The 24,589-nt window shown below is 57.3% G+C and overlaps 4 protein-coding genes across 10 annotated transcripts; 2 read left to right on the forward strand and 2 right to left on the reverse strand.

Moving 5' to 3' along the window:
* Nucleotides 1–288: 288 nt before the first annotated feature.
* COG1 (component of oligomeric golgi complex 1) lies at nt 289–16,108 on the forward strand. 6 transcript variants are annotated; one of them, XR_015278073.1, is made up of 15 exons: nt 289–1,076; nt 1,246–1,490; nt 2,130–2,311; nt 2,558–2,728; nt 2,800–2,953; nt 3,119–3,329; nt 3,439–4,200; nt 4,414–4,560; nt 5,361–5,522; nt 5,762–5,889; nt 6,303–6,411; nt 6,878–6,987; nt 7,075–7,150; nt 7,280–7,513; nt 8,432–8,614. XR_015278073.1 is itself a non-coding variant. In XM_086857599.1 (15 exons), the coding sequence occupies exons 1-14, from the start codon at nt 672–674 to the stop codon at nt 7,490–7,492; spliced, it is 2,880 nt and encodes a 959-aa protein (XP_086713725.1). In that variant the 5' UTR covers nt 485–671; the 3' UTR covers nt 7,493–7,513; nt 8,432–8,843. The 6 variants fall into 6 exon arrangements, 4 of the variants coding, with proteins under 4 accessions (XP_086713724.1, XP_086713726.1, XP_086713723.1 ...); XR_015278074.1 differs by lacking the exon at nt 8,432–8,614 and adding an exon at nt 8,641–8,843 and having other exon boundaries at nt 408–1,076; XM_086857599.1 differs by having other exon boundaries at nt 485–1,076; nt 7,475–7,513; nt 8,432–8,843.
* Nucleotides 7,252–17,003, reverse strand: VCF1 (VCP nuclear cofactor family member 1). Of its 2 annotated transcripts, XM_086857605.1 has the most exons (4): nt 16,799–16,981; nt 15,069–15,165; nt 11,323–11,385; nt 7,252–9,771 (listed from the first exon to the last, which is right to left on the reverse strand). In XM_086857605.1, exons 1-4 carry the CDS (start codon nt 16,843–16,845, stop codon nt 9,535–9,537), a joined length of 444 nt encoding a protein of 147 aa, XP_086713731.1. In that variant the 5' UTR covers nt 16,846–16,981; the 3' UTR covers nt 7,252–9,534. The 2 variants fall into 2 exon arrangements, with proteins under 2 accessions (XP_086713731.1, XP_086713732.1); XM_086857606.1 differs by lacking the exon at nt 11,323–11,385 and having other exon boundaries at nt 16,799–17,003.
* A 28-nt stretch (nt 17,004–17,031) lies between these two features.
* MTNAP1 (mitochondrial nucleoid associated protein 1) lies at nt 17,032–20,353 on the forward strand. The gene is made up of 4 exons (XM_023938984.2): nt 17,032–18,122; nt 18,386–18,493; nt 18,940–19,056; nt 19,535–20,353. Exons 1-4 carry the CDS (start codon nt 17,126–17,128, stop codon nt 19,561–19,563), a joined length of 1,251 nt encoding a protein of 416 aa, XP_023794752.2. The 5' UTR covers nt 17,032–17,125; the 3' UTR covers nt 19,564–20,353.
* On the reverse strand, nt 20,251–23,518 carry CPSF4L (cleavage and polyadenylation specific factor 4 like). The gene is made up of 7 exons (XM_086857608.1): nt 23,167–23,518; nt 22,339–22,488; nt 22,008–22,103; nt 21,819–21,912; nt 21,509–21,551; nt 21,212–21,397; nt 20,251–20,767 (listed from the first exon to the last, which is right to left on the reverse strand). The coding sequence occupies exons 1-7, from the start codon at nt 23,267–23,269 to the stop codon at nt 20,699–20,701; spliced, it is 741 nt and encodes a 246-aa protein (XP_086713734.1). The 5' UTR covers nt 23,270–23,518; the 3' UTR covers nt 20,251–20,698.
* Between the last annotated feature and the right edge of the window lie 1,071 nt (nt 23,519–24,589).

Consider the following 24,589-nt stretch of genomic DNA (forward strand, 5'->3'; position numbering starts at 1 on the left):
TGGGCACTTCCAGCCCTTTCCATGAAGAAATTCCCCCTGATGTCCACCCTGACCTTCCCCTGGCACTACCTGAGGCGCTTTCCTCTCATTCCATCCCTGGGAGCAGAGTTTATTATCGTGTCTGGAGTGACAGCGGCACCCGCAGGCCGCAGAGCCCGACCCGTTACCCGGGAAACGGGGAAGAAAAAGACAACGCAATTAAATAAATAAACAAACGAAGTAAAATAAATAAAGCGGTGTTTTCTCCCTCTGGCCGCGTCGCTGTGGCAACGCAGCTCTGCCCGGCACAAAGATGGCGGCGCTGCCATGGCAACAGCACTGTGGCGCAGCTGTGCCTGACACAAAGATGGTGACGCTGCCATGGCAACGGCACTGTGGCGCGGCTGTGCCCGACACAAAGATGGCGGCGCTGCCGTGACAACGACACCCAGATGTGACTGCCCGGCACAAAGATGGAGGCGCTGCCATGGCAACGGCACCTGGCTGTGACTGTGCCCGGCACAAAGATGGCGGCGCTGCCATGGCAACAGCACCTGAAAGTGACTGTGCCCGGCACAAAGATGGCGGCGCTGCCATGGCAACAGCACCTGGCTGTGGCTGTGCCCGGCACAAAGATGGCGGCGGCGCCCCGCGGGTGACGCCCGGAAGCGCCGTCCCCTTCCCGTGCCGAGATGGCGGCCATGGCGGCCCCGGGGGTGCGGCCGGCTGTGGGTGCCGGTGCTGTGGGTGCCGGTGCGGTGGGTGCCGGTGCTGTGGGTGCCGGTGCTGTGGGTGCCGGTGCGGTGGGTGCCGGTGCGGTGGGTGCCGGTGCTGTGGCGGCCGTGGCGGTGCGCGGGGCCGAGGCCGAGGCGCTGTTCGAGGCGCACACGGCGGCGGAGCTGCGGGCGGTGGAGCGGCGGCTCCGCGCCGGTATCGAGCAGAAGCGGGAGGAGCTGCGGCAGATGGTGGGCGAGCGCTACCGCGACCTGATCGAGGCTGCCGACACCATCGCCGAGATGCGGCGGAGCGCCGAGCGCCTGCTGGGCGCTGTGAGGGGGCTGCAGCGCGGCTCGGCCCGGCCCGGCCCCGCCGGAGCGGTGAGGAGCACCGGGGGTACCCGCACAGTCCCTCCTGCCTTCCCTCCCCGCTTCTATCCATCCTTTGTCCCGCACTCCATCTCCCTCCCTGCTCCCTTCTCCCCCTCCGGCCGCTTTTCCCTCCTCCTGTGCGCTGTGTGTTCGCTGTGACCCGGTGTGCTCTCTGCAGGTTCACCCCCCAGCCCAGCAGAGTTTTTACGGGGCTGCGGCGCAGCTGAAGCTGCTGCTGGAGGTTCCCGAGCAGGTGTGGGGGGCTGTGGAAGGCGGCCGCTACCTGCCCGCGGCCCGGCTCCACCTGCTCGGGGCTCACCTGCGCCGGCAGCTGCAGCTGGACACCCCCCGAGCCCGCTCCAGCCCCATCCTCGCCCGCTTCCCCATCCTCCTGCGGCAAGTGGCGGCCGCCAGCCACCTCAGGTGCGCCGGGAACGGCCCGTGGGAAGGGCTGGATGGGAGGGGGTGAGGTCCTGGCACAGGTTACCCGGAGGAGTTTTGGCTGTCACATCCCTGGAAGTGTCCCAGCGCCCCGTGCTGCGAGCTGGATGAGACTTGGGGCAGCCTGCTCTAGGGATTTGGAGCTGCTTGATCCTAAAGTTCCCTCCCAGCCCAAACCCTTCCCTGCCCGTGGCACTCGCTCAGACGCAGCCCAGGGAAGGCAGGACAGAAACTGGCTGCAGCATGGTGGGAGAATTCTCAACCTGCCCCAAGAGGCAGCGGCAGCTGGAGCCCCAGGACAGCCCCAGGCAGGATCCCGGGGCTGGGGCAGGTGTCAAAGCCGGGAGCTCTGGGAATGCCCTTGGGGGCCGGCAGGCAGGGAAAGAGGCATGTGAGGGAAGCACATCCTGAGGGTTCCATCAGGTGACGGGACAGGAATGACAGGGATTCAGGGAAACCCCTTCCAACCCAAACCATTCCACGAGCCTGGGACAAAAACCATCGCAGGGGTCCTGTAATGTCCATATTGCAGTCTGGAGAAAGGAGCACTTTGGCAGTCAGCACACGAGCCCAGCTGAGTGCGTGGCTCAGGCAGTGACTCCCAGCTGGTTCCCGTGGCAGATCCACCATCCTGCAGGAGAGCAAGGCGCTGCTGCGCTGCCGGACGGGCTCGGACCAGGCGGTGGCAGAAGCTCTGTGTGCCATCATGCTGCTGGAGGACAGCTCCCCACGGCAGGCCCTGGCTGACTTTCTGCTGGCCAGGAAACTGGCCATCCAGCAGCTGCTCAACCAGCCCCACCACGGTCAGTGCCACGGGGAGCAGGGATGGGTGGTTCCCGTGAATCTGATGGTGGCAGGGACACTGCCAAATAGCACAATTAACAGATAAATGAATAATTTTTAACGGTTCTCAAGGGCTTAGGGCAAGCCCAGCTGTAATGGGGAAGCAGGAGGAGCACGAGGCTGAGTCCTTTTGGCCTCCAGCCCTTCTCTTGGTGCCTCTGACCTGTGCTGAAGGGCTGCCTCGGCTCAAAGTCACCTCTCTGCAGGTGCAGGTATCAAAGCTCAGGTGTGTTCCCTGATGGAGCTGCTCACCACCACGCTGTACCAGGCCCACGCTCTCTTCTACACCGTGCCCGAGGGGATGGCCCCGGAGCCAGCCCTGCCCTGCGGATTGCTCTTCTCCACCCTGGAGAGCACCACGGGCCAGAACCCCGCAGGTGAGCCCTGCCCCTGCCCGGCTGTGCAGGCAGGAGGCTGATCCTGGGCTGATCCCTGACTGGGATTCCAGGGAAAGGAGGGGTGCTGGAGGAGGATCTGAAGCTGAGCAGCTGGTTCAAGTACCTGCCCGAGTCCGTGGTGGAATTCCAGCCAGCCCTGCGGACCCTGGCACACCCCATCAGCCAGGAGTACCTCAGGGAGACCCTGCAGCAGTGGATCAACATGTGAGTGGGCCAGGGCAATCCCAGCCTGGCTGACTTCCTCCTCATCCCCTCATCCTCCTCTTCCTTCCCCCTCCTTTGAGCAGCCAGAGGCAGCACAGCACAGCCAGCAGCCGGGCACCCCTGCCAGGGCCTCGCCCCCCTCACCGGGGTGAAATTCACCTCCAGGTGCAGTGATGACATCAGGACAGGGGTCAGGACCCTGCTGGTGTACGTGAAGAGCATGAAGGGGCTGGCAGGGATCCGTGACGCCGTGTGGGAGCTGCTGTCCAGCGACTCCAGCAGCCACAACTGGGAGGCCGTGTGCCGGCGCCTGCTGGACAGGCCCGTGTCCTTCTGGGAGGAGCTGCTGCAGCAGCTTTTCCTGGACAGGCTGCAGGTGGGTGCTGTGCTGGGGACACTCCCAGCTGTTGTTTCACCCAGCCCACAGCGTGCTGAGGGTGTGTTTAAGTGGCACACTGACGTTCTCTCTCCTGGTTCCGTTGCAGACTCTGACCAAAGAAGGCTTTGACTCCATTTCAGGCAGCTCCAAGGAGCTGCTGGCTGTAGCCTTGCAGGAACTGGAGGTGAAAGCTGGCAGCGGTGCCCTGAGCAAGCAGATGCAGCTGGAACACAACGTGGCTCTGTTCCTGTGGTCAGAGAGCCCCGGGGACCTGCCCGGGGATGCGGCGTGGGTCAGCGTGGGGCAGCGCGGGCCCTTCGCCAGGAGCGGGCTGGCCATGAAGGCGCAGGCGCTCACCCCGTGCGTGCAGAGCTTCTGCTCCACGCTGGACTCCAAGCTGAAGGCCAGGCTGGAGGATGTCCTGTCCTACCTCCCCGGGGATGACTCTGTCCCCAAGGAGCCGGCGGTGCCGGCGCGCCCCGCCTTCGACCGCTTCGCCGACGCCGGCACCGTGCAGGGGCTGCTCCGTGAGCGCTGCGTCGCCTGCACCCAGCACCTGCTGGGCTGCGTCCGGGAGCAGCTCCAGAGCCGGCGGGACACCCCTGGGGACACCAAGCTCAACGCCGTGCTCTTCATGGCCAGGCTGTGCCAGGCCCTGCCCGAGCTGTGCCCTCACCTGCAGCGCTGTGTGCTGGGCCAGGCGGGCGGCGCCGCCTCGGCGCCCAAGGAGCCACGCTCGGCCAAGAAACTGGGCAAGGGCAAAGCCCAGGAAGTGTCCCCCGAGCTGGCCAAGTGGCAGGGGGTGAAGGCAGAGCTCCTGCAGCAGAGCCTGCTGGCTTATCAGCTCTGGAGCTCGGCTGTCACCAAAGTAAGGAGCTGTTTTCCTCCTCAGAGATGCGTTTTGGGGAAGGGTTCCCTTGGTGGGGCTCCCTGGGCAGAGAGGGGTGGCTCCAGGGGGATGGTGTCTGGAAGATTGACTTTGGGAGCTGCAGGGGTGCAGCAGGTCACAGGCAGGGTGGGCTGGCTGGTTTGGGCCTGGCAGAACCATCCTGTGATTGGGGCTTTTGTTTTTGTGCTCCAGGGTCTGGTTGAGTGCTTCACCCACACTTTGCTGCTGGACACAGCTGGGTCTGTCCTGGCCACGGCCACCAACTGGGATGAGATCGAAATCCAGGAGGAAACCGAGTCTGGGAGCAGCGTGACGTCAAAGATCCGTCTGCCTGTGCAGGTATGAGGAACAGCCCAGCACGGCGCTCCAGAAGCACTCACTGAGCTGCTGGGGAGCGTGGTTGGTGTCACAAGCACAGGACAAACACTCCCTGGTGCTCTTTGAGATACTCACCTCGTGAGGACAGAGGTCAGGGGAAGGAAATGGGTCATTGTCGCTGTTTATCTCTGTGAGTAAGGTTGGCCCAGATCCCCTAAAACTGAGCCAGAGGAGGACTTAGGCCTGATTTAAACACAGAGGTCCCAGGGGAGAGATTCCATGGAAGCTGGAAGCACTGCAGGACAATTGGAGCAGTGGGACTGTGGAATCCTCAGGGAAGTCGTGTGTCTTCCCAAGGGTGTGGTGGTGGCACAGGAAGGAGCTCACAGGGACAGAGCAGGTGGCAGGAGGGAGGAGGGCCAGGCCCGGAGTGAGTTCTGTGTTTGCACAGCACAGGAGGGGCTGGACATGGAAATGCAGTGAAATTTATCCAGTAAATTCCATTATCTGAGGGCAAAAGCAGCTGGATGAGAATTCAGGAGGCCCAGGGAGTGGGTGGGCTGAGCAGGGTCTGTGCTGGCAGAAGATGCACAAGGAGTTCTCACTGCACTCAGTGTCTGGTAAAGTCCTTGTGGGACTTTGGGAGCTGCTGTAACCCAAAATCTGGGGTGTCAGTAAAGCAGACCCTGTGAGATACAAGCTGTGGGGCAGAGCTTTGTGGCTGCTGAGAAGGTGGGACACTCCCACCACCCATCTGAAGGGATGTGGGAGGGAATGGAGCGCACAGAGCAACTGCAAATAACCTCTGTTCTCCCGCACAGCCCTCGTGGCACGCGCAGTGCCTCCTGTTCAGCCTGTGCCAGGAGGTGAACAGGGTGGGTGGGCACACCCTGCCCAAGGTGACGCTGCAGGAGCTGCTGAGGAGCTGCATGGCAGAGGTGCTGGCTGCCTATGAAAAGCTGGTGGAGCAGAAGCAGGAGAAGGTACCTGGGTGTGGGATGGGAGCTGGGAATGCAGGGACACATCCAGCTCCTGCAACAGAAAATACCTGTCTGTGCCAGCTGGGAAGGGGACACCCTTACACCCACCCTGCCTCCCCCAGAACTCAGGCAGAAGGGGAGCAGACCACGTTTCACACTCTGGTTGTGCCTTGGGGTTGGTGTTCTCAAATCTTCTCCCTTGGGCCGAGGGGGAGCCCCATTCCTGACTGTCCTGTTTGCAGAGGCCGGACAGCTTCCCCCTGACCCAGAGCAGAGCTCTGCAGTTACTCTACGACCTGAGGTACCTCAGCATCATCCTGACAGCCAAGAGTGAGGACACAAAACCCAGCAGGATCAAGCAGGACTCCGGGTATGGCACATTCTGGGGTTCACATCCTCCAGCAGTGCTTGGGGGGCTCTAGAACAGCGCAAGCTGCACAAACACCGAGCTCATCTTCAGAACACAGGGGGGGTGGGATTCTGTGGCCAGGGGCTGAGGCAGTGGGCTGGTCCCGCTCCTTGTGGCCATAGGATACCCTCAGAGGATGCCCCTGGAGAAGCAGTTAAGCTTCCAGCCAAGAGTTAAAGCCTTGTGTTAGCTCCAGCCTTGGGGGTACCGTGGGGAGCAGGTTCCTGTAGGAGCTGGAAACCCTTGGGGCAGCTGCTGTTGTGCCAAGTAATTCCTGTTCTGCTCAGTCACCCCAGACAGGAAATCCTTGGCTGCTTCAGAGCTGGCATCAGCAGGATGCCACCCCTGAGAGGAGCCCTCTGCTCTGCCTGCAGCATTGAGAAGGTCATCGACTTCCTGGAGGGACACATCGATCCCTTCGACCTGGATGTCTTCACCCCACACCTGAACAGCAACCTGAACCGCCTGGTGCAGAGAACCTCGGTAGGGAGCAGGGCTGGAGCAGGGAGCAGGGCTGCAAATGCCTCCAGCAGGGCAGCTGGGGGTGCCTTTAAACTGTTGAATGCCTCAAGATAAGCACTGGCACTTGCTTGGAAGGGGGAAGAGCGCTCAGTGCCAGCTGCAGATAAGAGGAGCTGGCTGAGCCGGCCGCACGGCCCCGCGTGTGGGGCTGGCTGAACTTTATCTAACAGGATTCACTGCAGCCTGTGCAACACTAATCGGGTTAAGGAGTGCTGAAACAGGTCTGGGACTCAGCTGTGGGAATAATTAAACACAAGAGTTGGGAGGGGGAAGGGAGACACTTCATGTTCAAGCTCAGTGCTGATGGTGTGTCAGTGGACTCGCCACGTACTGAGGGGTCAACTCTGCAGGAACCCCAAATCCAAACAGCTCCTGGCACCTTCCAGCTTTTCTTCCCCAAATCCAAGCAGCTTCTGGTGCCTTCCAGGTTCTCTTTGGCCTGCTGACTGGGACAGAGAACCAGTACACGAGCAGGGGCGGCGCTCTGAGCTCGCAGGAGCTCCACAACATCCTGCCCTTAGCATCCAGCCAGATCAGGTGAGGCACCCGCCTCTTCCAGACGCTCTCCTGCCTCTGGGAAGCTGCTTCCCACATTTCCCACATTTCTTTCTTCCATTCCTTAAGGTTTGGACTGTTGCCACTGAGCATGTCGAGCTCACGGAAGAGCAAGTCCAGTGCCAGGAGCACAGAAAGAGCCCAGGTTGGTGTTTGAATTGAACTGTAAAAATAGGAATATTTTCCCAGTATTCTTTGTCCCCCCCAACACTCGACTTTGTGGGGAAAGAAGAAAACAGCCAAACATTATTTCACCTGATTTTTTTATTTTCAGTGAAAGGAATCATTATGGCAGCACAGCAGGGGATGGGGGGGATTTCCCCAGGACCCTCCAAACCCCCACCCTTTGCCCAAAACCGTGGGCTCTGTGGCAGAGCAGGCAGTGAGGGCAGTGCATCAGAGACAACTCATTAAATAGGGCTGCAGGAAAGGCTGAAGGACAGTAGCTAATGCTTGGACTCCTTTCCAGTGGGATGCTGCCCTGTAAGCCCCGAGGAGGCCTGGCCAGGTACCCCAGCTGTGTGAGGAGTGTCCTGCTGCTCTCCTGCTGCTGAGCTGTAGCAGCCAATCTCTCTGTGGCTCCGTTTCCCCCAGTTTAAAACATCTGCTTAGATGGAGCTCTGTGTGCTGGGTGAGAGCCAAGGAATACCTCACTGCTGTGGCAAGCAGCAATTAATGTTTCCTTTACTTATTACCAGCCCAATCTATCTCTGGTGGTCTTGGCAACTGGGACAAGTTGTTGGGTCTTGTCAAGAGCCTGGTTTTTTACCAGTGTCATTTGAGATGATGTTCAATTTGCAGCTCTCCATTACTCAGAGCCATTAAGGACCAGACCCAGCAGAAGGGGTGTTTGAAAGCCCAGAACTTCCCAGTGAAGGTATTCCTTACCTCTCACAGCTCACCCCGACTAGAGCATAGAAGTGTGCAGTGATGTCTGGCTCGTTCTGTCACTCCCCTCAGCTGCTGTGCTGTGCTCAGCACACCCGTGTCCTGTGCTAGCCACATCCCAGGATCCCTGACAGATGCTTGCTCCTTCTTCAATGCTAAAACTCCTCTGGAGAGGTTAAAATCTGCACTTCTCAAAAAAAGCTCCTGCAAGGGCACCAGCTGTGTTTCTACTACGCTGTGATCCCTTGCTGTGAGCGCAGCAGCCCCTGCCCTGCTGCTCAGAGGGTTTTGATGACTGTTCAGGCGTTTTGTGAGCATTGAGTGACATCTGCCAAGTGCCTGTTGCCACCAGCAGCCCCCAGAGGTGGCCCCGTGTGTGTCTGTCACTAACCCAGCAGCGCCACCGCTCTGGCTGCGGCTCCGGCTGCCTGCCCGGAGCGTTTGTACCGCGGCTCCACCTGGCAGCTCATGTTTCTGAGGGGACAGAGGGAGCCCCGGGGGTGCTGCAATGGTCAGAGTCACTTTTGTGTCCCCAAAGGGCCCGGCTGCAGCCGCTGTGCTGCCCAGAGAGGACGAGGCGGCGCGCCCGGGCTCCCTGTTCCGGCAGCTCATCACCGACGACGAGGACGCGGCGGCACCGTCCCTCTTCAAGCTGGGCTGGCTCTCGGGCATGACCAAGTGAGGCAGCAAACAATAAACCTGCTCTGGGTGTTTGTCTTCACTGAGATCTCTCTGTCCCCTTGGCAGGAGCGGTGACACCTCCGGGATTGTCAGTGCTTCCCATCCTCGGGCAGAGCAGGGCGTGTCACAGGAAGCAGGCACAGCTTGGATTGTCCTTGTCCCCTGGCTGCTGGAACAGAGGTGGAGCTGCTTTTTCACCTCCTATCCTTATATTGTTGAAATCAAATTGAAGAAATAAAAAAAAAAATAATAAAAACCAGCCAAAACAAGCTACACACTAAGAGAAAACATTTCAGAGCTGGAAAGGGGTGCTGGAGCAGGGTAGGACACCTGTAGCCTCCAGGCACCACCACTCTGCTCTGAGTGGCCCCTGCAGCACCTGCCCGACCTGTCCTGGCTCTAATTTCACATTTCCCTTCCAGTCCTGCAGCAGTGAAGCTCATCAGAGAACTCACCCCGAGCTGGGTGGGAGCTCACAGGCCTAAAGGACCTGCACTCGCTGCTCCTATTCTCGCTAACTCTAAATGCTCAAAAAATTATGTTGCCAAATCATTTTTTAACTAGTTTATTGAAATTAAAAAAAGACTTATAAAACTGAAGAGGAACGCTTAAGAGAACTTTACAGAAAGCAACAACTTGCTAACAAACAGATTAGGCAGTCGATTGGAATTGGACAGTTTGCAATCCTATAACACACATGTGGACTCCTCAGTCTCCTCTTGCCACGTACTTTAGAACCACCCCAAAAAGAATCCTATAAAAATTGCTCCAAAGCCCCTTTTGCATTGCAATAGTGCAGCAAACCACAAGTAAACAATCTCCTGTTAACCTGTTATTTCAAATATAGACTGAAAAGGCAACAGGCAATTTTGTGCAATTCCATTTTAACAAACTTTGAAGTTGAAATATCAAATCTACACAGTGCTGTCCCTTCACAGAAGGCAGGGAGCTGCTGGGTCATCATGTAGGGAGGCGTCCCCGGCTCTGTAGGCTGTGGAAGTGGGCTTCCTTCAGGATCTGGTTGATGTGGAAGTAAGGACCTTGGCTTAGTGCAGACTGCTCGTGGAAGGGCTGGGAAGAGACAGGGCTGGATCCTGCAATCCTGGGGTTGAGGCTGGACTCTGCTCTGTCGGGGCTGTTGATGCTGCTGCTGCTACAGCTGCTGCTGCTGCTGCTCCCACTGTCACTGCTGGAGGACTGGGACACACAGAGGGTGAACAGCAACATCAGACACCTCTTCCTCACCCCACAGAAGCAAACCTTTAGGATAAATCCCTCCCTTCCACATTCCCAGCCTGATGGACTGAATAAATCCACCTTGGCACGGAGAGGTTGTTGTTGCCCACACCGGTGTCACAGAGCTGAAGGGACAAAGCCTTCACCCAGAGTTCAGTGACCTCCAGGGTGTTCCAGCATTTCAATCCTTCCCAGTTAAACCCTCCAGCTCTGCCCCCAACCCCACGTTTGCACTAGTGAAGTTTGCTGCAGTGATCCGAGAATTGGAAAATGACATTCCCAGGCAGGCAGGGCAGAGCTTTGAGGGAGGCACCATGCAAAGCATTTTCCTACAAGGCAATCCTCAAATGAGATCTGAAGCATCCAAAGCAAGAGGTTGTGAGAAAGAAATGCACACAACACCCAGTTTTAAGTCTTTGAACACCCTAACATCAAATACTCCCAGTTCTCTGTGGCAGGGTTAACTGGAAGTGTTCCACAGCAATTCCACACCAATTTACTTGACGTGACTGTGAAAGAGCAACAGGCACCAAGGAATTCCTCATGCAGCAAAAAGAACTCAGCATTTGATTGGAATAAGAGGCCAGGGCTCATTTGCCAGCATTTAGGACAACCACATCTCATGGGAATGGCTGGAAGAGCATTTGCCATCATCATAAGGGATTCAAAGACAGAAAACACCATTTTAAGGGTTGCTAAGGAAAGGTTCCATTAGCTCCAGATGGAATATTTTAGTTTGTGTGAGCTGCAAATATTTGGGTGAGTCAATCAGCAAGTGGCTATTCTGACACCCCATAAATGATTCATAAAAGTGACAGCAGCTAAAAAAAATAGACATTTTTGTAAGAATTGAGCCACAGAAGTCACAGCTTTGTGGCCACAGCAGAAGAGGACAAATTTCACGGGATCCTCAGGGATTTACCAGTCAGCACCACTTCCAGAAGGGCCTCCCCTGGAGTAAATCAGGAGTGGTACAAACTGCACCCAGCAGCGTGTTTGGAGTAAATCAGGTACAAACTGCACCCAGCAGCGTGTTTGGAGTAAATCAGGTACAAACTGCACCCAGCAGCGTGTTTGGAGTAAATCAGGAGTGGTACAAACTGCACCCAGCAGTGCTGCAGGGCCCAGGGAGGCACTGCGGATGTTTGGGGTGGAACACAACCCTCCCCCCCAGCTCTGATCCACCATCGATCCTGATCATCCAACCCTGACAAATTCCTTTGTTTCGCTAAGCACCAAAAATGCTTCAGCTCTGTGGGAGCACAGCAAGCCAAGCCAAGGGCCCCGGGCTGCGAGGAGAGAGAAACACACAGCGGGGTCATTCCCGAGGGAGCACAGATGGAACTACGGGAGCAACCAGCTCCTCTTCCTTAATCTAGAGAGGGAGAGAGCCCCGGGAGGACAGGGAGGAGCTGGGGGTGGTGCTGGGCAGCGCAGCTGCTGTTGCAGAGCAGCACAAAGAGTCACACGCGATGCTGGAAGGGGTCACAGCAGCCTCGGAGAGAAACCCACCGCACAGGACACTTTGTTTCCTTTTAGTCTGCGCTCCTTAGTGAGCTTCGTTACAGCCACCTTCTGCAAATCAAGGTAAAAATCCAAATGAGAACCTGGCCTCGCTTGCTGCTCACGTTTCACATCTCAACAGGCGTTTTCCAGCTGTTAGTAGTGATTATTTTGTGCATTCCGGAGGTTTGTGAAGCTGGCAGCGTGTCCTGGGACAGATGGGGTTTGTCAGACCCTCTTGATTTCCAGTTCTCTAAGGCAAAGATTCACTAGCACTGGCACCCCTTCAGCACTGCCCACATCCCACGGAACACCTACCGTGTCCCCAGGCTGTGGTGCACATTCTGTAACGCATTTGGACTACAATCAGACAAGAAAAGAATCCTTAAAGTCATCGAGTCAGCAAAACAGGCATCAACAAAGCTTTACAGGGGCAAAGGAAAGCAGCCCAGTGACATTTATGAATATTTTAACTATCAGAAGGGCATCTTCAAGGTTTACTGGGCTCTTTGACCCTTAACATCACACTTTAAAAGTTTTAAAACAAACAAATGTTCTGTTAAATGTGCAGATCTGAGACAATCCCTCGTGACAGGAACTGGAGAAAGAGCCACTCAGCCCCTGCTGCTCTCAACATCTTCCAAGATGAGTTGAACAGAGCCACGATCTGGTTTTAGTGGGAACTGAAGAGCAGCCCTTCCCTGGACACTGGGGGACAAGAACTTCGATTTGATCTCTGCCAAGAACCCGGTGGTGTTCCAATCCTGGCCAGAATAAAGAGGAACTGCAAGAAATTGGGCTTTGCAGCAGTTATTCAGGAAGGAAAGGGTCAGCCAGAACACTCAGACTCGCTTCCTTCCCTCAGAAAATGAGAGCAAACGGTTTGCAGTGGTGATTCCCCAGGCTGCAGAGCACAGCTGGGAATCTCAGCATTCCCATCAGCAGGATCCCCTTGGAGGATCCACTCCAACCTCTCCTAGCTTGGTTGAGGGACCAGCAATGGATTTCTAACCAAGCACAGGGCAAACAACCCAGCTGAGCTCCTGGAAAAGGGAGCACAGGCTGAACAGGAAGCGAAATTCCGTGGCAAAGGCTCTGCCTCGCTAATGTTTAACACTGGCTGTGGCTCCAGCCCCGTGCCTGTGCCTGTCCATGGCCTGAGCCCAGAGCAGAGGTTTCTGTCACCCGCAGGGTGGCTGTAACCTGGGAGTGGCTCCTCCAGGAGCAGCAGGAATGGCACATCCTGACAACAACTGGCCAAAAAGCAGCACTGATGGAGACTGGAGAGAATCTGTTTCCATCCTGTGAAAACTGGGGTGCTGCCTGTCCTGGGTGAAAGGACAATCCAGAGGGACAAAACAGCAAATCCTTTGGAATTGGGTGTGATTTGGATAAGCAGTGGGACTCAAAGTGAGGGATCACAGAACAGCCCAGTTCCCAACTGCCACTAAGGACAAACCTCCCTTCACCTTGTTCTCCAGGGCAAAACGTGCAAGACAAAAAAAAGTGGGAAGAGATCCTGCCAAAAGCCAAGTCCTGTTTAAAATGCAGCTGCCATCCTGAGGTTGTGTTCTCAAAGCAGCCTCGCTCTGCAAGAGGGAACAGCCAGTCTGAACCAAAACCAGCCAGAGGAATCAGGACTTCAGGTAATGTTTCACAAAAAGCAGGTGTGAGACGCCCTGCGATGAAAAGAGACTCTCACGTGCTCTTCGAAGTCACAAATTGCTCCCACTCCCCCTTTCCCAGGGAATATCCCAAAACCAGTGGGGATTTTGAACCAGCAAGAGGTGTCTTTGCACACAGCAAAATACCAGGAAACTAAATCCAAGTGTTCCAAACTGGCTGAGACTTTCCAAGCGGCACCAACTGGAAGCACTCGTGCACGGTGAGCACGAGGATTTCTCCCTTTGGCACAGGAAGTCCTTAACCAAATGTTGGAATAATACAGATTTAATCTCGTGGCTTGAATTTCTGAGCATGCTCAGTTCAGGGATCCAACAAGAAAACAAGCCAAAAAAAAAAAAAAAACCCAAAAAGAAAAAGCTCTATTCATCAGGAGAAAACATTGGGAATTCTGTTTGCTGGAGAATGGGGCTGTTTGAGGAGCTTTGTCCACGTTCCTCAGCAGTGAGAGCTCCTCCCTGCCTCACAGCAGGGTTTGATGTGTTAAAACCAGACTTTCAGCAGGCAAGTGCATGCAAGAAGCAGAGTCTCTGTTAGGCTGAGCAGTGACCTTGCCCGTGCTGTTCCCCTGCAGGAAACCAGGCCAGCTTGAGGCCACCCCTCCTGTGTGGCCACAAGCCCGCTGCCAGTCCTGCTTTTAGTGGCTCTGCCCAAACACCAGGTGTTTACACGACAAGCAAAGGTGCTTCTGCCACTCACCATCAGGGGGTTTTCCTCATATCCTTAATTTCATTACTCCTACTTCAATCCCTTGTTCCACACTAAATCCGTCCTCCTCCCGCCACAAAGCTGCTTTAGCCTTTAACTACTCTACACACACGGAGGGGTTTGACCTGTTGGACAAGTGATTCAGTGTCAGATGGCAACAAACCGGGGCTGCTTCTCCCCAGCACAACCCCAAAATGCAAAGTTCTCCCTCCTGAAAACACAGCAGCACGAGGCAGTTGTCATCCCAGAGGATTCCTTCATGATGGACAGCAGCTCTTAGAGCATTTCCAGCAGTGTCCTAACACATAATCCACTTGTACAGGTTAAGAGAGAGTCTCCCTCGCAACAGGAATGTAGAAATATCCACTGGAAACTGTTTCCAGATTATAAAAGAGCTCAAAATTACACAGCAACTAAATATTTTCTCCCAAGTACAATTAATAGTTGAATGATTGGGTTAGTTCTGTAATAATTCAGACTGTAATTGCTCATTACAATCCACCTTCAAAGTCAGGAGGCTCTAAAAAGCCAAGGATGTTTCCAAAACTTTCAAAGAAATTAATTTCATTCATTTCATTAGCTTCAGAGAGGGAGTCTCTGCTCTGCACCCTCTTTTCCATGAATGTTTTGCAACACAAGGACGTTGCTCACGGTGAATTTTCAGGTGATTCACCCAGGTGACATCTCAGGAAATCTGGCAGCAGTTGAGAAATCAGCAATTCCTTTTTTTTTAAGAAAAAAAATCTCAAATTGCACAGAGAGAACACCTGTTTGGTGAGGGGTAAGAAAACAAGAGAGTTTATCCCACATCCAGCAAAAAATCATGGAAAATATGAGAAAAAACACAAAGAGTTTTGAGTTTGAGTGTTTTAGCTTAAGTGAACAAGTCTTGCTTAAACTGAGCAGCTCTACCAGAGCATTTTTTCCACATCAGATAAGGCCTGCCTGGAATGTGTTTTGTCTTTCTCCCACAGAAAATCACCTGACTGTAAGGAAAGGCAAAGTTGATGGTCAGGCAGAGTGAGCACAGGGTCACATCCACCCTCAGCATCTCCCCAGCTCTGGTCACAGCTCATCCCACACAGCAAAACCAGAAACAGCAGGAAATTATTTCTTTGGGTGCTGCAAAGCAGGATTTGGAATTTCTTCCCAGAAATCTTCAGGCCAGGGATAACCAGGCTCACTGGAAATGCTGATTTCCAAACTGATTAAGTCCTGATTTCAATCTCTGATGTCACCAAGTCAAACCTCACGACCTCAAACACAAAGCCATGAAACAACAATGAAAGAAATGCACAGGATATTCCAACTGCTGCTGAAATGCAGCATGGAAGGAGGCTGGGTTTGCCTCGGAAGGCTCTCACCTCAGTGTCCCACGAGTCCTGGAGGACAGTGTTCCTGGTGCTACGTTTGGTCTGGGGAACGTGACCATCATCTTCATTACCATTCCTTCTCCTCTTCCTGCAGGAGAATATAAATGATCAGCTCACTGATCTACCTTCTGCTTTGTCCTCTGCAGGCACCCAAAAAAGCAGCAACACCTGATAAATGAATGCAGGATGTCTCCAGCCCCCTGAGCTGCTGGGGACTCGCATGTTCCCCGTTCAGCTGCTGCCTGGGGCACAGAGGAAAGGATCCTGTTCCTCACGAGATGTCTCCTACCAGTTTGAGGGACCCACATTAAACCCATCCTTCTAAATAAACTCATCTAACAATTGTCAGCCTTGCACATCTAAAAATAATGCCTGGGCTCAGAGTGACACCTGACAGGCTGGGGACAGCACTGGGATGAGTGGCAGTGACCGTATTTCCCATTATTCACCTCTCACATCACCCCACAATGACTCTTTAGTCTCTCCACTCTGACAGTGCTTGGAATCAAGTCACATTCCAAAACAATCGCATTTCACCTGCGGAAATAAGGTTTTGTCAGGAAACACCTCGTGGAAAACAAACTCCTCTCTGTTTCTGATGTATGTGCCACTCTCTCATGACACCTGGGGTACAGGTTTTAACCTAATTTTTATCCAAATCTTTGCAGGCATCAAGGCAAAGCAGAGTCTGGAGGAAGATGATGGGATGGAGGCGGTGCTAATATTCCCAGATTAGAGGAGATGAAGGGAAGACCTCAAAGACCAGGCTGGACAAGATTTGGAACACCCTGGGACACTGGAAGGTGTCCCTGCCCGAGGCAGGGGGTGGCCCTGGATGAGACTGAAGGTCACTTCCAAGCCAAACCATTGTGTGATTCTGTGACACCACCACAGCAGCTGATCCCCAGCAGCATCCCAGAATTCCTACACAAACATCAAACGATTCTCCCCACTGTACAAACGTGACAAGTCAGCCACGATCTCAGCAGCCTCCAAAAAAAAAAAACCAACAAAAAACAACACACGATGGAGCTGTTTTGGTGTGCCTAAAATTAATCCGTGCTCGAATGAGTCAAAACAGACTTGAGGGAGGTATTTATAACTGGCTCCTTTCTTCCAGCCAGGCTGTGCAGCAGCCTCAGCTGCCAGGATTTGGCCCACGCCTACAGCCTGGAGCTGCCTCCCTGCTCCCCATCGCTGGGATCACAGCACCAAACGCTGTCCATCTGTCCTGGAACACGCTCTGGGGAAGGGATATTCCTCCCTTTGCCTCTGGATCCTTCTTTTCCTCCACACCTGCAGTGACCTCGACAGCTCGGACGAGGCTTGGAGCACCCTGGGCTGTGGAAGGTGTCCCTGCCACGGCAGGGCTGTTATGGGAAGGGCCTTCAGGTGCCTTCCACCCCATTCCCTGTCTCCACAATCCCTCACCTCCTCCCAGCTCCCAGCCACTCCACGATCCCTCTGCTTCCTCCCCCAGCACGCAAGAATCTCCCCCGAATCCTCCGCATCCCCCACGTCCCTTCGCCCTCCCGAAGGCTCCCAACCTCCGCGCCGACCCCTTCAACCCCTGCCAGGGCTCGGGGAGCCGCTCTCCCCTTCCCCAGCCCTCCCCGCGCGGCGCCCCCGGGGCCGCTCCGAGCGGCCGAGCCCCCTCCCCTCAGCGCGGCCCCTCCTTCCCGCCCTCCCTCTCTCCCTCAGGCCGCGCTGCCCTCGCCCACCTCTGTCTCGCTCCCCGCTCGCTCGGCAGCGGCTGCCGGCAGCTCATGGCGGGTCGGAGCGCGGCGGGGCGGGCGGAAGGCGGCGCGGAGGGGCCGGAGGCCGCGGTGAGGGCCGGAGGCCGCGGTGAGGGGCGGCAGCGCGGCCCTGCCCGGCCCCGAGCGCCGCTTCCGCCGCCGCCGCCTCGCCCCCGTGACGTCACGGCGTGCGCCCGCGCGGGCGGGGCTGCGCCTTTGTGACGTCACAGCCCGCGCCACGAGGGCGGGAGGGCAGCGGGGCGCTTGCGCCATTGTGACGTCACCCGGTGAGGGGCGGGGGGACGCGCGGTAATGGCGGCGGGGCCGGAGCTGTGCCCGCACTGCCAGCGGCCCTTCAAGCGGCTCCGCGCGCACCTCCCGCACTGCAGGGCAGCACCGGGACCGCCACCGGCACCGGGAGCGGCACCGGGAGCGGCACCGGGAGCGGCACCGGGAGCAGCTTCAGCCGCCCGCCCGCCCCCCGCACCGCCATCGGCCAAGGGAAGGAGCCGCCAGCCCAGCCCCGCCACCGCCTCCCGCGCCGTGCGGGACGTGGCCCGGAGCCTGGATCTGCACCCCGAGGAGGTGCGGGACGTGCCCGGGAAGCTGCAGAAGGGGGTGAAGGTGGTGATCCACAAGAACCGCGCCAGGGTGCTCCGGGAGAAGGAGCCGCGGAGCAGCGGGGAAGGGACGGAGCCCGGCCCCGCTCCTCACCCGCAGCGCCGCAAAACCGCCCAAAAATCCACGAGCAAGGAGACTCCGAGCCAGGGAGCCGAGGGGAGCGGGAGCTCCAAGGGACGGAAAAGCGCTTTAAAGGCAACAAAGGCACCTGCAGAGTCCCCCGAGAGCAGAAATGGCCTCGGTGACCTGGGCCAGCGCGGGGGAAGAGACAAATCCACGGCAGGAGAGGAGCGGGGGCGCCTGGAAGTTGGGGTGGGATCTGAACCCCCCGTGTCTGCCTCGCATCCCAGGAACCTCCTCCGTCTGTCACTGACGGAGGCGTTGGGAGCTCACGGCCGGGGAACAGCCAGAGATGAGCTCAGCAGCCTGCAGAGGCCGCGGGACAGCGGGGAGCAGCTGCAGGGAGCCCCCGAGCCCACCCTGAACCTGGGCACAGCCCCGCAGCTGCCTCTGCTCCGCACCCCCAAGATCCAGCCCCCCTGCTCAGCCCAGGCCTCTGGCTTGGAGTGGTTTCCAGAGCTGTATCCTGATTATGAAGGGCTGAGGATTTTCCCAGGGAAGCGTTTCCACGAGGATGTGAGGATGGCTGCTGAGGCACCCCAGGGTGCTTTCACACAGGGCCGGCAAGGTAACCAAAGCCTCCCTGCTGGGATTCGCTGCAATGGGAGAGGAGGGGTAGGGAACGCTGGGCTTTCCCCAGGGAAGGATCCAGGAGAATCCAAGGAGGTTTAACTGCAGCCTGCAAAGCTCATGGATGATGTTTCTGTGGAGGCTGGAACTGACAGAGCCCAAACTTTGTGGGAGAGGTGATTCCCTCTCCTTTTCCAATCCCAAATTCCACACCACACAGCAGCTCCCCTGCTGTGACCACTGTGACTTGTCACCCCACAGGTCCCCTCTGGGAGAGGCCCCTGATGGAGGTGAGGCTGGGGGAGCTGCACACCTGGATCAGCACCTGCAACTTCTCTCCCCAGGGGCTGCTGGGAGCAGCGCAGAGAGGTGAGAATTCCTGGCTCTCGGGGCAGATCCATCCATCCATCCATCCATCCATCCATCCATCCATCCATCCATCCATCCATCCATCCCACTTCCCTGATTTACTTTATTGATCCAGGTAGCCAGCCTGGATCTTTACAGAGCACAAATCATGGGATGGTTTGGGAGGGACCATAAAGATGATCCAGACACCTTCCACTGTCCCAGGTTGCTCCAAACCCTGTCCTGCCTGGCTTTGGGGACACTTCCAGGGATCCAGGAGCAACCACAGCTTCTCTGGGAATTCTGTGCCAGGGCCTCACCCCCCTCACAAGGAGCTCCTTCCCATCTATCCCTGCCCTCTGGGAACAAACAAACACCCCCAACATTTTAGCTTTGTAAAGCTGCATGGAAACAGCGAATCCCCAAGACCAGCCCGTGGTTTATCCCTTTCCTTTCTCTCCCAACAGCCTGGAGCAGTTACTGTGCCAAATACATCCACGTGAGGCAGGGGGGACCTGCTGGAATCTCCATGCTCCTGGCTGGGTACTGCCTGCTCAGCTATGGCTGGAACTATCAGCACCTCAGTAAGAATTCCTTGGGCTCTCCTGTTTCAGGACTCCTTCCTTTTGCAGCACTTGGAAAGCCTGTTTAGCGTAGCTGTTAATTAAAGCTCGGGAATAATTTAAATAATTGAATTATTTAAATACTTCCCCGCTCAAGACTAATACCAGAGCTCAGAGAGCAGGATTCCCGAGGTGGGGAGAGGAATTTGGTTAACAAAAGTGCTGATAGCAGTTGCTGACTCACAGCTTCTCCCTGGAGAGCTCCAGGAGTGGCAGGAGCACTGGGAAAAGCCTGCACAGGGCAGAGGGAGGAGATATTCCAACAGGAGCTCCTGTTCCCTGCATTTCCTGACAAATGGCAAGGGATTTGCTGGTGTTTGGGTGGTTCCCCCTTGCAGCACGTGAACAGAGAAGCTGCAGTCGGGCTCCTCACCCCAGCTGGAGCCCCCAGAGAGATCCCTCTGCTAACACTGCAATGGTTTTCTCCTCGTTTTTCCAGAGCGGCACCGCTGGCGAAAATATCACTGAAGGAGCTGGAGCAGCAGCCAGGGAACAGCCACAGCTCTTTGGGAGGCTGCAGAGCAACCAGGACCAGGATCCCAGCAGGAATTGGCAGCTGCAGGGGCCTGGCTGGGGCTGGAGCTGAGGAGGGGCTGCGTTGCAGGTCAGCTGGTGTAGCAGGGAGGTGACAGGGACAGCCTGTGCTCACCTCTCCATGCCTCAGGCAGCTTTGAGTAGTGAAATGAAGAAGCATTAGAGGCACCCTGAGAGATCTCCAGGACAGCTCCTGGAGGCTGCAGAGTCCCAGATCCCTTCTTTGGGACATGGGACAACCCCTCATGAGTTGTCATTAGAGATGATTTGACAATTCTGCTGTAGCTGAGTGTTGTAGCAGGGTGAGCTTCAACCCCAGTACTCATTCCCTTCAAATTCAGAGCTGTGCCTGGCCCAGCCCAGTTTGTACTCACCCCTGGTACTGGTGGGACTGGCCAGGACCTGTGTGAAGGCGCTGGAGTAGCAGCTCAGACCACAGCGCCCTAATTCTGGGGAAGAAAACTCCAAGGGATGAGCTGTTGTGCCCAGAGGGCAAACCCGTGCCTGCAGCAGACAAAGCAGGACAGTCAGGAGTGCTAGTTGGAGCCTGCCATCCCCAGACATGTCTGGGAAAGGGTTGGTCACGTTGCAGGCACGAAGGGCAAAAAGAAAAGCCAAGAATTAAAAGTCTGAGCTCTTTATTCTGCTGAGTGCAGTAGTGCCGTGCACAGAGGTGTTGCACCAAAAACTCTCTCACCAGCGATAAAAACCTGTGTGGATTTTCCTTTCCTGCTTGGGTTGTGATGTGAAACGTGGTGCTTTGTGCTCCTTTCCCAAGGGGTGAGCACATCCTCACCCCTGTGCCCAGGATCCTGGCACCAGCCAGTCCTGCACCCCTGAAAACCTCGGGAATGCTGCAGCTGCCCCGGCCTGCCCTCAGCCAGCAGTGCCAGGGGGAGCAGCCAGCTGTGACTGCCATGGCAGGGAGTGATTTCTGTGCTGCCTGTGCCAACTGTGAGCTGGTGCTGGCCAAACCCTGCTGCCCTTTCTAGTCCAGCCGCTGCCCCGGTGCCGTGTCCGTCGTGTTCCGTGGTGTCCTCCTTCCCTGAGCCGTGTGGCAGCGCTGGAGTCACTCTCCCAGCAGCATTCCCAGCGGAGTCCTCCTGCTCTCACTGGCACAGGGACTGCCTGATCCGCTCTGGAGGCACAGGGAATGGTTTGGGAATGGTTTGTGCTGGATCAGCCACTGCCACACGTGTGTTCTGACCCCGTTTCCAATGGAATGGGATCATGGAAACAGCTCTGAGACCTCCAACACCAGACCTCTAACCCAGAAGGATTTGTTGTTCCCCAAACTTCTGACCCAGAAGGATTTGTTGTTCCCCAAACTTCTGACCCAGAAGGATTTGTTGTTCCCCAAACCTCTGACCCAGAAGGATTTGTTGTTCCCAGGGTTCTCACCACCGAAACCCCTTCCCCTGCTGGTTCCCACCCCAGCTCCAAGGGCCAAATAACACAAGGAAAAGACATTTCCAGTCAAAGAGGCTGTTTTGGGAATCCCCACAGCACCTGCTGCCCCTCATCCTCCCCCTGCAAGGTGAAACCGCTGCTCCCAGCCCTCCCATTCCCCAAAATCCCTCACCTTGGAGCGGGTTCCTCCTTCCAGCAGGCTCTGTTGGCTCTGGGGACAGCGGCTGGTGTCCCACAGAGGAGCTGCCAGGTGCTGGGTGCCACATGGAGGTGGCTCCTTGGGTGGCTCATCCTCACCTCCCATCTCCTCTGCAGCAGCCAGATCCCGCTGTACCAGCCCCCATGGATATCCAGCTTCCTGGGGGGGCAAAAAGGGGCCAGGAGGGGCAGTTGGCAGCTGCTGCTGCCCCACAGGAGTTGGGGGACAGCTGGGGCATCACCCCCGTGGGCACAGGGAAAACAGCTTCACCTTGGCTGGCTCTGTGCTGCTCGTCATCAGCCCGGCCTTGAGGCTGGAGGGGACACAGAGGACAGGCAGTTACTCCCTGAGGTGCCCCCACAGCCCCTCAGGGGTGCCCTGGAGCTGGCACCTCCATGGGGACCAGAGCTGTCCCCTAGCCACCCACCGCTGCCAGCAGCACAGCTTGGGTGTGGGGTTTGGTTAATTCAGACCCTTTGTGTCCTTGTCCCTGACCCTGCAAGGGCCACAGCCACCTCAGGGAGGGGATTTCCTCCCCCCCAGCCACCTTCCAGTCCCCCCCAGCCTGCCCAGTACGTACTGCACGAATTTGCACTTGGGTCCCTCGGGGCAGAAGCCCACCAAGTAGTTGGCACACATCACCCTCCTGGTGTGCTTGTACTTGCACAGGGGACCTGCCAGGCAGAGGGGACACTCAGAGGGACACGGCATCACCCCGGGACTGGGCACCACGAACCCTCCCCGGGGCTCCAGCCCCTTCCCAGCTCACCGTGCCTGCAGAAGCCTCGGTCATACCAGGGACAGCCCACGGTGCTGGCGGTGCCATCGAGGTGCAGGAAGGGACAGTCCTTGTTGCTGCACTCTCCTGTCGGAGCAAGGCGTGGGGCGTTTGGGACAACGCGAGAATCGCTCAAAGAGGGGCTGGATGGAAGGAATTGGGGTGCCCTGGGAACTGCCAGGTCTGGGGGGACCCTGGCTGTGTGACAGTGACACTTCTTGGCGCAGTCAGGAGGTGGCACCAGCCGCTTGCTCCAGGCCAGGCCCGAGGGATGTGAGAGGGGTGGGAAGAGGCTCCCTGGGATGCCCAGCCCCGCACCTACCGAGCTTGGAGTGCAAGCAGCACTCGGGCATCCTGCTGGCATCCGAGTCGTGCAGGAAGCCGCAGCCGTCGCCCCTCTTGCAGAGCCCTCGCAGCCAGTGCTTGCACACCGTGGGCTTGGCCCCGCTGGGCTGGGGGTGACCCTGGACACCTGGGACAGCCCTGTCACAGCCAGCCTGTCCCCTGTGTCCCTGCACACCCCATCCCCTGTGTCCCTGCACAGCCCTGTCACAGCCAGCCTGTCCCCTGTGTCCCTGCAGAGCCCTGTCACAGCCAGCCTGTCCCCTGTGTCCCTGCACACCCCTGTCACAGCCAGCCTGTCCCCTGTGTCCCTGCACAGCCCTGTCACAGCCTGTCCCCTGTGTCCCTGCACACCCCTGTCACAGCCAGCCTGTCCCCTGTGTCCCTGCACACCCCTGTCACAGCCTGTCCCCTGTGTCCCTGCACACCCCTGTCACAGCCTGTCCCCTGTGTCCCTGCACACCCCTGTCACAGCCAGCCTGTCCCCTGTGTCCCTGCACACCCCTGTCACAGCCTGTCCCCTGTGTCCCTGCACACCCCATCCCCTGTGTCCCTGCACACCCCTGTCACAGCCTGTCCCCTGTGTCCCTGCACACCCCTGTCACAGCCTGTCCCCTCTGCCCCAGAGGCCCTGGGGAGGGCCTCAGCTGCCACCCCCAGTGCTGGGACCACACTGGGGACCCTGGCACTCCCGGACAGCTTTGCCATCCTTGAGGGAGCAATGCCTGGAGCCAGGATAAAACCACCCAGGTGGTGTGGGAGGGCACTGAGAACTCCAAAAGACCCCACAGCCCTGTCCCAAACTTACTGTCCACCCCCAGGAAGGGCAGGGGTCGAGCTCCGAGCTCCTCCACGTCAGCCTCCGAGTCAAACCTGATCTTCTCCACACCAGCCACCAGCTCCTGCATCATCCCTGCTCGGGGAAGAGCCTACTCCAGCACGGCACAGACAGGGGAGGAGGCGAGGAAAGAGGCAGGGCAGAACAGCTCCCCAAGGAAAACACCTCTCTCCAAAGGGAGCACCCCACTCCAGAGGTCCCTGCAGCCACCCCAGACCCCAGCAACTCTCCAAAACCCTCCTCTTCCTCCTCCCCAGGCAGAGCAGAACCAGCCCGAGCAGCCCTGGAGTGCTGCATTTAGAGGGGGAAGCTGCCCACATCTGATCCCAATTTGCAGCCCTGATTGCCTGGTGCCGCAGCTGGGGAGCTCAGCCCCAGGCAGCCCCTCTCACTCCCCGCTCCCACATCTGCTTCTCCTCCAGAAAACGCGGCTGGGGCTGGCTGCGAGCTGCGTTAACCCCTCACTTCCAGGCCTTAAATGGAGACAAATCTGGCCAGACTGCTGAGATTGAGCGTTCCAACAGTGCAGGATGGGTGCTGGGTGTGTTTTGGTGTGCTCTGGGCACTGTGAGCACTGCTCAGTGCACAGCAGCACCAGCCCCAGGCCTGGCAGGGCACACCCACATCCCTGGGCTCCTGGAAGGGGTCGCACCTTCATCCCACCAAATCACAGAATGGTTTCTTGTGGAATGGGCCTTAAACCCTTCTTGTTCCATCCCCAGGCAGGGACACTTCCACTGGGCTGCCCAGAATCCCCTTCCAGCCCTGCTTTGGGGCTTTCATGGGTGCCAGGCTCCAGTGGCACATTCTGGGCATGACCAGGGCTCTGGAGCAGCCCCAGAGCCACTGGATTTATCCCAGCTCTCCATCCCTGTCCCAGGATTCATCCCAGCTCTCCATCCCTGCCCCAGGATTTATCCCAGCTCTCCATCCCTGCCCCAGGATTCATCCCAGCTCTCCATCCCTGCCCCAGGATTTATCCCAGCTCTCCATCCCTGCCCCAGGATTCATCGCAGTGCTCCATCCCTGCCCCAGGATTTATCCCAGCTCTCCATCCCTGCCCCAGGATTTATCCCAGCTCTCCATCCCTGCCCCAGGATTTATCCCAGCTCTCCATCCCTGCCCCAGGATTCATCCCAGTGCTCCATCCCTGCCCCAGGATTTATCCCAGCTCTCCATCCCTGCCCCAGGATTTATCCCAGCTCTCCATCCCTGCCCCAGGATTTATCCCAGCTCTCCATCCCTGCCCCAGGATTTATCCCAGCTCTCCATCCCTGTCCCAGGATTCATCCCAGCTCTCCATCCCTGCCCCAGGATTTATCCCAGCTCTCCATCCCTGCCCCAGGATTTGTCCCAACTCTCCATCCCTGCCCCAGGATTTGTCCCAACTCTC

Source organism: Cyanistes caeruleus, chromosome 19 (assembly GCF_971803275.1).
Source record: "Cyanistes caeruleus chromosome 19, bCyaCae1.hap1.1, whole genome shotgun sequence".
In the NCBI taxonomy this organism is placed as follows: Eukaryota; Metazoa; Chordata; class Aves; order Passeriformes; family Paridae; genus Cyanistes; species Cyanistes caeruleus.